The sequence below is a fragment of the Dreissena polymorpha genome, chromosome 3 (assembly GCF_020536995.1).
Source record: "Dreissena polymorpha isolate Duluth1 chromosome 3, UMN_Dpol_1.0, whole genome shotgun sequence".
NCBI lineage: Eukaryota > Metazoa > Mollusca > Bivalvia > Myida > Dreissenidae > Dreissena > Dreissena polymorpha.
In genome coordinates, this window is record NC_068357.1 from 101,418,665 (window position 1) to 101,433,611 (window position 14,947).

The window sequence follows — 14,947 nt, forward strand, 5'->3', positions numbered from 1 at the left end:
GATGGCCATAATTGTTTTCACCAAAAGGGGTGTGCAATTTTCACTTAATTTTCGTGTATTCAACGACAAACATCGAAAGAATTCCAATTAGCGACAATAAATAAAGATCGACATACTGGGTAAATAAAATCTTTTGAAAATAATGTCAATAGAAATTTGCGAACCCCTCTCGTGTAAAAATCGTTTCTTCTGTCAGAAAATAAAGGAAGTGTTCGCTAATTAATTGTTATTGAAACTGATAGAAAGCGGTTATAAAAGGTTTTGATATTATCTGTTTTTAAAAGGGTCAAATCGACCGGAGTATTTCGAAAGTCCCGTTAGTTTTGAGCGGTCAGCTGAACGAGCTCCGTGTACTTTTTTATGCAAGCACGAATAAACATATCGTCACCACACAGCTTATTATTTGAGTTTGAGTAAATCTCAGAGGTATATTGTTTGCGACTGCCTCTCGGTTAAGACCATACACAGGAATGCATTTGAAACTGAACATGTCAGAGACAGGGTCGGAAGTTGGAATTAAGCTGGAAAGGGTGGAAGTTTGTTCGGAATCTAAGGATGAAGGTTTTGGAGACGATAGCACGGAGATCCCGTGCGCAGGTAGGATCGCGTTTGAGACTTCCGCTCCAGTTTGCGTGTAAACAATGGACAGTGTAATTGTTATTTAATACATGATTTATGCGTATGCCTTACTATTTTGTAACATAAATTAAGCTAGATTAACGGTTATGTAGACAAGGATGATTTTAACATAAAATTCGTTTGTGTTGCCTGGATACACTCTTATAATATTGAGTAGATCTGTCGTCATTTTTGTAGCATGATTTGGTGATGTTTACTTTTTATTCCGAATATTGCCTGGCCTAAAGTCAAGTCGTAAAACACATAATTACCGGTATATCTTGACAAATCGTTGATCAAAACAAAATTAAAGCTATCAAGTAACATTATTGCTACATAAGCAACCCTACGACGACGACGCCTACAACAACAAGCGTTCAGAAAAGATCAATCATTTGTAGACAATTTTTTATTTTGAATGACAATGTTTGTATTAAATTGTGTATGTATTAGGATCAAACGCGTGGGTTTAATTCATATGCAAATACACGTTTCGGGATAAGCATGTGCTTGGATTTAAATGTTTAAAAATCGTGTTGTTTTTTTTAGCGTGTAAGATTCTTAAATATGAATATGATTACCAAAACTGTCTATAACTCAGAAGTTCTTGTTGACGATTGACGTAATCGTATCGATATTGAACATTGTTTCGTCCAGTCATTTACTCTGGTTTACATGTGAACATTCCATCGCTCATTGTATATACTAGCATTCATAACATTTTGCTGAAAATATGGAACAATTTTATAAGCGCATTTTATTTTAACTCTGGCCAGATATGAGGTGGAGAAATTTCAGGTTTATTTCCGTCGTCAGTTGATGTGTGTTATATTTGCTTGACTGGAAAATGTTCACAGGTCAAATATTGCATGGGTTTAGTACTAACGGGTATAATTTCTGGTGATTAGTTTAATCAAATTTTGTTAAATTTGCTATACGAATACATGCACGTTTACCAGTATGATGCTTTTTGCATCAACCATGCATCGTGGTTCATATTAAGATTTCACTTTCGTCACGCTTTGATCTGTGCGTCCCGACGTGTAAGACACGGCGATACCGGTCGCACCTGGGTGCTATTCGGGTTGAATTCCGCACAATTGAATGTCACTTCAATTCGCGCTGAAAGGGACCCCCTGAGCGATTTCGCTTAATATTCGTAAAATATTACCATACGCGTCATACATTTATATACGAATGTGAATGTAGGCCTACATCATATACGGCAGCCCAAACTAACACTATGAATTTACTGGGTGCACTTGTTAAACCTTGGTTTTTTCTTCTGTACAAATGTTTAATACGCATTGCTGTAATTTTGTGAAAGAATTCTAGAAAATAGAAACTTACACATGGCACGGTCAATGCAAAGATAAATTATACACTTAATTGTACTACATTTACCCCCCCCCCCCCCCCCCCGTTTTTGTTCAAAGATTGTTTATGTGTTATATTCTTTTATATAAATACGAAACTATGCCATTTCAATATCAATTTAACAACTATATAATGTTGCTATATTATCAGGGGCTTTACCAATATTTATATATCGTATATCATTTGTGTGATTCTTCCTTTACCATACTGCGTTTTTGAATTTACGGAAGTAATCCCTGTGCTATCTTGAAACAATGAAGACGTTATTCCGATATCATTAGTTTTCGAACCAATTTGGGTCAATTCGAATGTTTATTCATCAAGTCACCAAAATATGTCCGTAAATCGCTTTAATGTATACCGGTTGTTAATTGATTAATGTAACGATTTTTCGTTTCGTGACTAAGTAGTCAAAACCAATCAATTTCACATGTTGTCAACAAATAGCAGATAAACATTATCTCTCCGTAACGGCCAAAACCTACGTTACATTTCGAGTTATTTCGTATCAATATCTATCACGATATGTAAAAATCGATTTTTATCTACATTTTAAATTCAAATATCGGTAGCAGTGAAAATACGAACCGAACACCTATTCTATCACAAACTGGGCATCTATAAATGGCTTTGGGTGACAGTTACGTCACAGCGCTAGGTTAAGGGCCACTTTATCATCGTCATTTAAGGGATTCAGTCTTACGCAAACATTGCAATATCGAAGAAAAGATAAAAATGCGTAACTCGGTATAAACGTTTATATAAAAATTAATGTATCCGAAGTAAAAGATACGGAAGCTATGACAGTTGTTATAGCACTTTGTTAACAGTCGATTGATCGGGTTGATATATAGCTTTTTGTCGCGATCCTCCTTATAAAATTGTAAATTAATTCTTATGCAACTTACAAACTACGTATAAAATAATATATTACGTTTTTGACAATCCTATTATATAAAACGGTTAAAAAATAAAGTCACGTGGAATACGTACACTATAATTTTCCCATAACGTGAAAGTAGACAATGTTTTTGACAACTTTGTGGTTTATTGTTTTGTTTTTATTCATAACACAGATTTCACGGTAAATACTGCTCTCTGTCGTTTTTCATATTGTACTCAGGCTTATGTGTTTATTTGAAGGGGTGGGGGAAATGACAGATTACCACTTCCGGTTAATGTTCATTCTGTCAACCATTGACACCAGGGTCACTCAAAGTCTCTCAAAATATTGACTAGACAAGCAAATACATTGGCACTCTGTAGTTTGTCTTCTGCAGTTGTTTTTACGTAATGTTTGCGTGTCGGCAATAGGACAGGATTCCTAGCCAGTCGGTTATAAACAAATTAAGTGCTTCAAATACCGTTATGATTACAGAACTAAATCGCGCTGGACTTTCGTATTCGACTGGTAAATCACAAATTAAATAATTAAAAAAATAATAAAAGGCAGCACGTCTTAATGTACGCCTTATTGAAAACAATAGCTATATATATCCGCATTGAAAACAATAGCTATATATCTCCGCATTGAAAACAATAGCTATATATCTCCGCATTGAAAACAATAGCTATATATCTCCGCATTGAAAACAATAGCTATATATCTCCGCATTTGTGCAGGTGAAAACAATAGCTATATATCTCCGCATATGTGCAGGTGAATTCTTTCCTGGTTTACTACTAGCCCCTTTATTTATTTTATTCGCACGTAGACGTTATTCATTTTGATAAACACATAAATATAATTTACACATGTACTTTAGAAGGTTATTAATTCAATTGCGCAAATAGGAGATTAGAAGAGTGTGCTAATAGCCAACAGTTATAATACTTATTATTATACGTATACCGTTTGGTATTTAACATTGACTTGGGTTGTAATATCTTAAAATAAACGCGAATTGATATAACGCAATTAAACAAACACATCAATGTATTCCGTATGATCTGAGCCACTTGATATCTATGAATCACGGGCATACTGATCTCTTTGTTTAATAATATCGGATGACTCTTTTGTATTTAATTTAGGTTTAGTTAAAAATAAATGATTTCTAAATCTATTTATGTTTTAGCGAAAAGGTTATATTTTTGCTCACCTGGCTATATTTTAAAGTTACTAGTTATTCATTTCATGCGTAGCATTTTTAAAAAAATTAAATTTTTGCTCACCTGGCTATATTTTAAAGTTACTTGCTATTCATTTCATGCGTAGCATGTTTAAAAAAAATAATCGTATGAAAGAAAATTCATGAAATTTAATTTTCTATGCTTTTTTTTTAAGTTTAAATAGCAAAAACTTAGGATATGAAAACATTATGTTAAAGGACATTCAAACATTGCGGATTTAAATGTGCAATGTCATCAGTATCATTATGTTACACAAACGAAACTATTACTTTAGGATTACAATTTGTTAAACATGAAACTTTTTTGTTGTTGAATGAAAGATTGTTTCTTACGCGGTCACGTAAGGAGGTGTTAGTCGTGTTCAAGTTTGAAATTGTCGCACACAGGTGTAACAAACATAAATAATCGGGAGGGCGGAGCGAGTGGGCGGGCCACACTGTACCCGTCTTAGCGCGCATGCGTCCAGTGTTGTATTGCAGTTGGATTAACGTATGTAAACAACTGACCACGTGCTGGATTAACATAAACCATCGGATTTACCATAGATCCAGTCGCTAAAATAAATCTGCTTCAAATATCGAGCATTAAGAACTGAAGGCTTATAAGTTTTAATCGAAGATTTAATAAATAAGAACTAAAACCGAATCGAAAAAAATACTTTGAAATATTGATAAAAAATTTAAGAGTTGAAATAAAAATACGCATTTAAGTGTGCTATCAATATTTTGGTTTCTCAAGAGGCGGATATAAGGATGCTGGACAACGAGACGCGTAGCGGAAGTGACGCGGTAATGCTGGGATACATGTATAATCAGCAATTGTTGTCCTCTTCAGACGACGGCGAGAAGGTCACGGACACCTCCAGCGAGGCTCTGCACTCCTCAGAGAAGTCACCCGCCAGCAGTCCCGGTGAGTAACGGAAGTGGATGTTTAATTTTAATTTATTTTCCATTTATACACCGCCGTCCACCTCCCGAATCGGAATGGCCCTGTTTTTACCGTCCAGTTTATATGAATTACATATTTATATAATAACTGTTTTCATCGACCAGAGGGCCTGCAACTTTTTGGATTTCGCAAGGTATTGACAAATTTGAATTTGTATTAAGCTTTATTAAGAACGTTTTATTATGAAATTTGCAACACTGGTACCAATTATATTGTGTATGGTGTTTTTATCGTAAAAATTAAATCTACCAATTGATTGGTGAATACGGGACGTGATTTTTTGCTGCAGTAGTCAAATGATTGAGAAATGAAACAAACGTTAAAAATATATCATCCTTAAAACTCTTTTTGAGTAAAGAAAAAAGTGCCTTACATGGACAACGTTTATTTCACTATCCCCGCCAATCTCACTTCCTACAAAACAAATTGTTGTGTAAATCTGCATGTCACATATAAATTTATTTTAACACAATCCATTAATATATTTCATATACTTTTTTCCACATTCGTAAATTTTCACGTTTATGTGTTATGAATTAAATTGTAAGTTATTAGAAGTTAATAAATATAAATATAAATATAAATATAAATATTTATTTACATAAATATAATATTATTAAATATGTTACTAACTAAATAAATGATTTCTGTGTAAATGCTTACGTTTACATTGTAGTCATCAGAAATAACCGTAGTTTGTTCTTATGTTACATTTTTGAGACTAGAAAATAAGCTGCTTATACCTATTTGTTTTTAGGATTATAATCGAGTTTAAGTTAGATTATTTGAATGGCTGTTCATTCTGGCCTTGATGTTATTGCACCCTTAAAATGTGTCATTTAAACTATGTGATGCATTTAGTTCTTAAAATAATAAACAAAATGAACCAATAAACACAAAATTATGTTAAGAAAAAAAGCTCTAGAATATTAAGCAATTGGACACTGAAGGCTGCATTTTGACAGTCTGCTTATCAAAGACTCGCGCGCACGTGGGCAAAAGATTACAAAGCACTAATTTTTCGCTGCATGGACACTGGAATTAGCATATGAATCTTACAATTAAATCCGGTGAAACAGAAAATTTCCACCCCTGAGTCCATTCAGCGCGCGTTGCTTAATTAGGTTAATAATTGGGAAATAGGGAGATCAAAGCAGGTCGCCAGGTAGCCGCTGACACATTTATCATATTTTATCAAACGATACAAAACTGTATTTTATGATCGATAAATCATTATTATTAATATTATTATTGATATTAATATTGATAATAATAATAATAATAATAATAATAATAATAATAATAATAATAATAATAATAATAATAATAATATTATTATTATTATTTTTATTACTACTGGACTTGATGTTTTTTTAATATATATTTTTTATTGAAAAACATGTTTGTCATTTAATTTATATTTTACGTTCAAATTTATCTTTTTACTTATTATAATTTCTTATTAGAAATGCCTTGACAGTGCTCTAATTTGATTAATTGACGCATAAATGGACGTTTTGCTCAATATCCGAAAGTACAGCGCTCAGAAATGTCTAAGATGCGGACACCAGTATTCTTTAGACCCTGTCACCGCCAGATCACACTTAAGAATTCACACCTTCATTGTTTGCCAATCAACTTCATTAGGACCTGACATCTCATAAAGCCATTTAGAAAATAATCCGCGAATGACAATACTATGGGGAAATATGCAGAAAACACAAGAAATGTCTCACTTCGCGTTTCTGTTTACTTAGTTCTTTAAACACGAATTCATCTTTGATCATCATTGACCCGATGTTTGTCTTACGACGCCATCGAGAAATACTTGTCATACATAGAAATGACTCCATGAAATGCAAATAGCTGTCTGTCAAAATAAACAAATTATAATATATTTTGTCCAAATTTAGGAAATCGAAAACAACCATTGTTTACTAAGTATGATATTTGATCCGTTACCTGAATCCATGCTTGTTTTGGACGGACTACAACTATTACATGTAATTATATACACATATATTACTAGTAGTTGTAAAGTTATGATGTTATATCGAATGTGAATTAAAGCCTTTTTATTTCCAGACACCGGAATAGGTCTGCACGAGTCGCCGTATTCTAAACAAGACTACGGGAAACAAGACTACGTAAAACCAGAGTACACCAAACAAGACTATATGAAACAAGACTATATGAAGCAAGAATATATGAAACAGGACTATATGAAGCAAGATTACCTAAAGCAAGATTACATCAAGCACGACTATCCTTCGCCACCAGAACACCACCTGCAGCATCACATCCCGCATCCGGAAATGACGTCAATGGCGTACCCGCCCGTCGGCTCCAAGGGGCCATACAGCGTCAACGGTATCAGCCTGTCCTCGCCCAACGTCGACATGATGCACCCGGGCATGGGCTACCAGAGTAAGTGCCTTAAAATACAACATGTACATTGTTTTTTCATGCACCCGGGCATGGGCTACCTTAAAATACAGCACGTTCTTTGTTTTTCATGCACCCGGGCATGGGCTACCGTAAAATACAGCATGTACATTGGTTTTCATTATTGTTTAGATTCGGGATTCATAATGTTTTGTTAAGGCGTAAAAAGTAGTTTCCACGAAACCCGACTGAGACTAATTCTTCGTTCCGACCCGAAACCTTGTTTGGTTTTCCAGTTTGAGTTTTCGATTTTATCGGCCACTTCCTAACTATACGTAGAGAAATGTTGATCAGGGACCTCGCAGATTTCAGTCATCGGATATCCTTATCGAAGTGGGAAATTTAACTCGTGTATATTGACACGTTAACGAAAATAGTTCATTTACCTACTGTATTTGTATCATAACTGCGTCCAAATAGATATGTGCATAATCTTACAATTCTGAGAAGTAATAGAAGTATTGAGGAATACAATTGTTGAAGAATGCATATTAATGTAACTAACGTTATCTTGTAGCACAGGGGCGATTGTAGAAAAGAACCAGTATTAATGTAAAGGTTAAGAGGGATTTAATTCTTGTGAAACGTCACTTCTGGTATTAATAACTTTATATGTATTTGTCTGACTTCGCGAGCAAGTCTTTTCAGTACTGTAAGGAAGGTCTTTTAGCCAGTTTAATGTATAATGACTGTTATTTAAGTGTTATTGAGTGTTAAAATTTAAATAGAGCGTCGGAACATACACTGTGTATTGAATTGTATTTATGTTATCAATTTCTGGTGGTTTACTTGTAATTAGTAACAAACATCAGTGACACCATTTGGATTTTAGTATACTTGAATTAAAATTTAAATACGCGCATATATTCCTCTATCGTCTAACTCCGAAGTTGTTGCATTAAAAAATAAACTCATGTGCACTCCTATTTGACGAACTCCCGAGTCGAGGTGAAATTATCATGCTAATGAAAATCACGCCAGCTACCTTCCCCTGAAAACATCTTCATTTTAGTATTTACATTTAATATCAAGCCGCTAAATGAACCGTGCTCGCAAACCACAGTTCGATAATAAAACTCTTAACATCTCATTTTATGAATGGTGATAAAAGATGCAAATTTCAATATGGAAATGATAGAAAATTCAAACAAGCCCGTTTCCGCTAACTGTTAAAAATTTGCTCAACACTTTCGCGACCACACAAAATTCGTCCCAGCGCTTTCAGCGGGCGAGAAAAGAAACATAAATAAAATCGAGGCCCATTAAGATGTCAGTATCTCATTAGATGTCGTAAAATATTGCTCCACAGACGGCATCAGTCTTTGTCGAATTCCCATTGACAAATTTCGTTCGGCCTTTTTTCAAGGCGTTTTTTTTAACGAATATTTCGCAGTTACAAAATAAAAAGTACTTTTTGGCATTAAGCTACGTCCATTGTTTGTCTATTCACTCTAACTTTATTTCGCAGCAACGAAAATATAATTTCTATCAGGACATTTAACAGTTGTTATGTTTGTCTGTTTGAAATAGCTTGCCTTCGCTTTTTTGAAAAGGTTAAGATATTTTGGTTGCCAATGCCTTTATTTACAAAGATTTTTTTTTCACATTTGTAGCATGTTCACATTTTTGTTTTCGTTAGACTCAACAACATTAACAACAACAGCTTCAACAACTGTTAAAAAAACACCAACGGCATTAATTGACCAAATATGTAAACCAGCATCGTGCCAATGTTTTAACTGATTCCCATAACATTTACCAGGACTGTATATATTTGCATGGCGACCCTGATGAGTTTTCAATGCATCACGGGCAAAGTTGAGAATACCTCGAATGCTGGCGAGATACAAATGCAGCGTCGTGCTCACCGTGAAAAGATTCACTCGATTCAATTGCCGATCGTAGGTTGCTAATAATTGTTGATTGTAAAAAATCGAACTGCCTTACGCGTGTCTGAGCATATTTTAATATTTCATAGCGAGTCTTATAGGGGCAACGCGAAGCGCACATGAATATCTTTTTTTACATTTTTTACGGTGCGATGGTTGTTGAATGATGAACTTGTAAATAAGTAATTCAGATGTCATTTTTCTTTCTTTATTTTTCACGAGTAGCGCTAGTCCGTGATATACCATAATATAAAACGCAGTGAATTGTAAGTCCTAAGAGGCAAGTGTTAATAAAATATTAATTAACACAAAATGATGATATTTAAATACATTTTATCAGATATGGCGAGTGTCTTTTGCATTTATGATTCAATTTTCGTTTTCATTTTCGTAATTTTATTTAATATTAAGAAATGGATCTTTGTTATGAATATATATATATATATATATATATATATATATATATATATATATATATATATATATATATATATATATATATATATATATATTGTTGAATATCTTTAACATCCAAGTCATATAATTGTAGACACCGTTTGTGAGAAGAGACGAGTCAATTAACCGTTTAGTCATGTGTGCATTGGTTTTAAGCTAGTCACATGCCACCCCTTCAATTTCCCTAACGACATCATGGTGATTATTTTTTAATACGTATTTTTTACACCTGGTGTTTAACACGATGGTCCAACCGTTATTATACAGTTGTATCCTTAAACTAACTATGATATACACCGTAGTTTTGTCCAGGTTTCAACATTATTTCTTTTAAATATAGTTTTAAACAATTTGCAATAAATTCTTGAACTTGTGTTAATTCGTTAACAGTATGTAAGTACATCGATTTTTCTGTGTACGGCTAAAATTTTCCGATTATTTCAATATTTAAATAATTTAAGAGCTTTAAATCGGGTAATACACATATCTTATTATATGTATGTTTTAATAAAAATTGCACGATATGTTTTAATAAAAATTGCACGAATTGGTAAAGCGACTTAAGACGTTGTTTACCGAAATGCAATAAGGTGCGAATAAAAAGTTAATTGTTCAACAGTGCTGATACAGTACAGAAAATGTTAACAGAATTCCATTTCATCTTAATCAGCAAGCGCTTAAACATTTTTCAATACAAATTCTAAACAGTCTGTCAATTCAATGTATATTGGAAGTTTAATAATCCATTAAGGCGATTAAAATTTTGTTTATTATGGTAGAGAGTTCAAACACGCGTAATCCCCGGGTCTGTATGTGCTTTTTGGACTCTGAACAGTTCAGCCATTTCACGCTAAATTAAACCGAATGAACTCGGCACAAACTGTTTCTTTTGTTTCTACGTCGCCATGTCGTATACGGCGTCGTGGAACATAGTAACGAGCTCTTCCTTTCTGTTGAAATAATTGTAGCAAAAATGAAAGCCATTTTATTACATCAATAGCAACGTAATGATTGATATAATAGATTTATGTAATAACTTCGTTTTCCATTGTACGATAATAAAATAATATGTAGCACTAATATAAAGGTATACAGACGAACATAGTAGTCGCCATCTTGTGTTTTTTACCGACGATGTTTGTCTATAGGTCTATGTTATTGAATAATATTTTTTTTAACTTCCAGTGTCCCCATACAGCGGCAACAACCCCAGAAAACAGCGAAGAGAACGGACCACTTTCACTCGCGCTCAACTTGACGTCATGGAATCCCTGTTCCAGAAAACGCGTTACCCCGATATATTCATGCGCGAAGAAGTAGCCCTGAAAATCAGCCTCCCAGAATCTCGCGTCCAAGTAATTATAACTTTTTTACGAACATCTTTGTTGAGTTTACACCAAACAAATTCCAAAAACATTCTTAGTTTACTTTTATCTTTAAAATACATGTAACTACAGAGTTTGTGAGTTAATTGAATTTAGTTAAGCTCAAAACTTGTTAAATGTTATTAAATGAACTAATGCGAATTTCGCAGAAGTACGGGAAAAATAAAATACGTATAACATTGAATAAATGCCAACTCTGCCAGTAGAAAGGTGTATTGTTTGAAAATGACAACATCTTTACGAACGTTAGGCAAATATTTTCCAATTCCATTACAAGAAGAACTTTAAGAAAGACACACGATTTTGCCGTTGGATGTTTTGACAAGTTTGTTGGTTTAACGGGTAAACAGAACCGATTTCCAAACAGTCATATTTCCTTCAAGATTTCTCATGAAAAGACTGTCAAATTAATACTTCCCCTCGAGTGACCAAACGGAAAATGTCGTCTGACCACTATTTAATTAACCCATATCATGCGCGAAAATATTGGCTGAGTTTGCAAACAAATGATCGAACCGTCAAGAAGTTATATGGACTTTTACAATCTCTGAACGAAGATTTTGATTTCCTCCAAAAATCTTCATTAACTTGAGTCAATCAATTAGCAGTAATTGAACGTGTTACACCGTGTTGAGTATTGTCTGCTTATTATTGAGAAAGGTACAATGTCTAACTTTTTAAAATACATTTAATTCGAATTACAGTGCTTATAGTATTGTTGTCCATAAAAATACTTGTTTTAGGACTGTTTTTTTTCCGTATCAACAGATTAATATTATCTTGGAACGAACGAAATATTTTAATCCGAAATCCATTAACGTCAGGAATCCTTTAATCACTTGCTCTGGAACTATTCACGTGCAGAGAGAAATATGAAAACACCGCGCTAATGAATGGAGATATCACAAAACACATGTTAAATGCAGACGACACCGTCGCAAAAGGATGAAAGCAGACGTCACTTGTGACACGGTCCTGTCCTTCCGATTTATTCAATTTCATACATAGCACCACTCGATGTTGGACGCACGTTCGACATAGAACGGCAATTTACGAAACTGGGGTGGTAAAATTCGCACCAATTAATATCAAATAAGATTTCTTAGAAACGGAAACGGCATTTGAGAAATGTTAACTCACGTGAAAGCTTTATTTCGTTATGAATTTCGCCTTTGCGTTGTAATTAACTTTAAAGGCAATAAACCAACGTTCAGATATTGTTTTATCACTTGTCAGTATTGAAGAATTGAAAAAAAATACAGGTGCGTTTTTTTATCATTTCAAGACGGACGACATTTTTCTCGAAAAGTCACGCGGTACACGCGATAGGTGGTAGTTGTGGTTGTATTCAGAGGGGGAAATGACATAGAAAATTGATTTTCTCATCTGAAATATGGATCGATATGAAATAAGTGATACTTCAATTTCAAACCAGGTCGGTCGCTCTAGGGATAGTGACGCAAAATGACAATAAACTACATTCATATGCTAATAACCAAGGACAGAAAAGAAATATTTCAAAAACCTGGCAGCATCCTTTGATACAGATGTAATCGGACGAGAAGGGTGGTAAACTAACAAACAGGCAATTAACGTTTTAATGCATTAATAAGAAATGCTGGCAACTGTCAAACACGAAAACTATTAAAAATAATATTTTAAACTTCAGGTCTGGTTTAAAAACCGCCGTGCCAAATGCCGCCAACAGGTTAAGGCGAAGGAAGGCAACAATAACAAGTCACCGACTCCAAAGAAGGCAAAATCTCCGCCGCCGCCGTCCATCTCACCCGTCGGCGGCTATTCCAAATCTCCACCAGTGTCCAGTCCGCTGAGCAACGGAAGCATGAACGCGCCGACGTCCATCTGGAGCCCGGCGTCTATTGCGCCTGTCAACGACATCATGTACCAGAACAGCTGCATGCAGCGGACGGGCGGCTATCCGATGAGCAACATGCACGGAGGCTACTCCCAAAACTACGGACCCTCCTCGTATTACGGTAACTCTGACTACCTGACGCCTATGCAGATCCCGGTGATGCACTCGAACCAGGCGAACAGTATGTCCAATTCCTACTCGAACCAGTACTCATCGTTGCCGTCAGCGCAAGGTCTGTCCCGCCCCGCCGGCGGAGACTGTCTAGAATACAAGGATTCCTCTTGGCCGAAATTCCAGGTTTTGTAATAATTAAAAAACGATGAGAATCTGACTTGTTTGTTGTGATTATTTATTACTACCAAAAGAAACGGCCTGGGGACAGAGTGACGTATCCAGAGGCGTCCACAGTGACATCATAACTGACGTCCCGCGTCAGAACGACGACGTTACCGTATGAGATTGATATATAAGGGACGGCGACCAGGGTACGAGGCGTGAACTGTGAACCTTTCGAAGTGCTGTAGAATGTGGGTTACTGTGAATAGTCGAGTTCACAGTAAAGTGGGAACTGTGTTCACCAACCATCGACTAACAGCGTAAGCGTTAAATCTACACACAGATTATTTGGTGAACATCCGCTTAAACAAAAATGATTTTGATTTTGACAATCAGTCTGAATGACTCAACAGTAGTTTGATCTGATCATATTCGACATAAATATATGGTAATTGTTTTGCTTACGATAATGTAATGATATCCAGAAAGATGTGTTCACAAATGTCCAATATTGATATTTAATTTCATTTTAGAGTTTATTTTTGTTCACTTCACACATCACCAATTTTTTCAACATTCCTTGCATTAATTATCGTGTTTTCAATCGTTACTGCGGTAGAAACCATTGATGGTGTACCAAACACGTATTAATAAAGTTCTTTTCGTTAGTTGATTTTGTTTTTGTATTGAATTGTTGGAGTTTTTTTTTACATAAAGACAAAACATATCGGATAAACAAAAAGAACAATGATAGCAGCGTATTGGTCGAAATTACATTCCAAAATTATTTTTTGTTACTTAAAATAAGTAATATGACAATTGTACATATCGTTTTCATTTGCCAGTACGTCGAATGTCCAGTCAATACTTATGTTACAACGGTTGAGATTGTAGCTTATAGATTTACAAGTTAAATTAATTTTGTATAAAGTGTATTATAATTGTGTACGTTCATTTCACCGTTGTTTTTATGAATCAATTTCATTTCACGACGTCAATATTTCCAGTGATTTCGTTTGTATATTTCATGCGTAATTTATGTTTTCTACATGTCTATATAAAGAAATGTGTATAGTGTTATTATATGTGAAGATATTTTGCGACATTTACTGTATTGTATGACATGCCAAAAGTGTCATTAATTCCATTATTGCTATGGAGCGGAAGAAAACTGCTCTTAATCGACCAGTTGGGAATAAATGCAATAACATAATCTACAGTGTTTGTTATTCTATACAATACCCATTATTTAACGGATATGGAATCAGCCTAAGCAATAAGGAGATTTCGGGCTCGATGATATGGAATCAGCCTTAGCACTAAGGAGATTCCGGGCTCGATGATATGGAATCAGCCTTAGCACTAAGGAGATTCCGGGCTCGATGATATGGAATCAGACTTATCAATAAGGAGATTCCGGGCTCGATGATATGGAATCAGCCTTAGCACTAAGGAGATTCCGGGCTCGATGATATGGAATCAGCCTTAGCACTAAGGAGATTCCGGGCTCGATGATATGGAATCAGCCTTAGCACTAAGGAGAT

General features: G+C 34.8%; 1 protein-coding gene across 2 annotated transcripts; it reads left to right on the forward strand.

Annotated features, from left to right (window-relative positions):
* The first annotated feature begins 338 nt into the window (after positions 1-338).
* On the forward strand, positions 339-14,616 carry LOC127870792 (homeobox protein OTX2-like). Of its 2 annotated transcripts, none has more exons than XM_052413277.1 (5): positions 339-597; positions 4,867-5,037; positions 7,162-7,503; positions 11,052-11,221; positions 12,921-14,616. In XM_052413277.1, exons 1-5 carry the CDS (start codon positions 471-473, stop codon positions 13,431-13,433), a joined length of 1,323 nt encoding a protein of 440 aa, XP_052269237.1. In that variant the 5' UTR covers positions 339-470; the 3' UTR covers positions 13,434-14,616. The 2 variants fall into 2 exon arrangements, with proteins under 2 accessions (XP_052269237.1, XP_052269238.1); XM_052413278.1 differs by having other exon boundaries at positions 4,963-5,037.
* Positions 14,617-14,947: the final 331 nt, after the last annotated feature.

Coding starts and splice junctions, on each gene's coding strand:
- LOC127870792 (XM_052413277.1), top strand. CDS start 471: ATGCATTTGAAACTGAACATGTCAGAGACAGGGTCGGAAGTTGGAATT. Junction 598..4,866: donor CACGGAGATCCCGTGCGCAG/GTAGGATCGCGT, acceptor TGGTTTCTCAAG/AGGCGGATATAAGGATGCTG. Junction 11,222..12,920: donor TCCCAGAATCTCGCGTCCAA/GTAATTATAACT, acceptor TTTAAACTTCAG/GTCTGGTTTAAAAACCGCCG.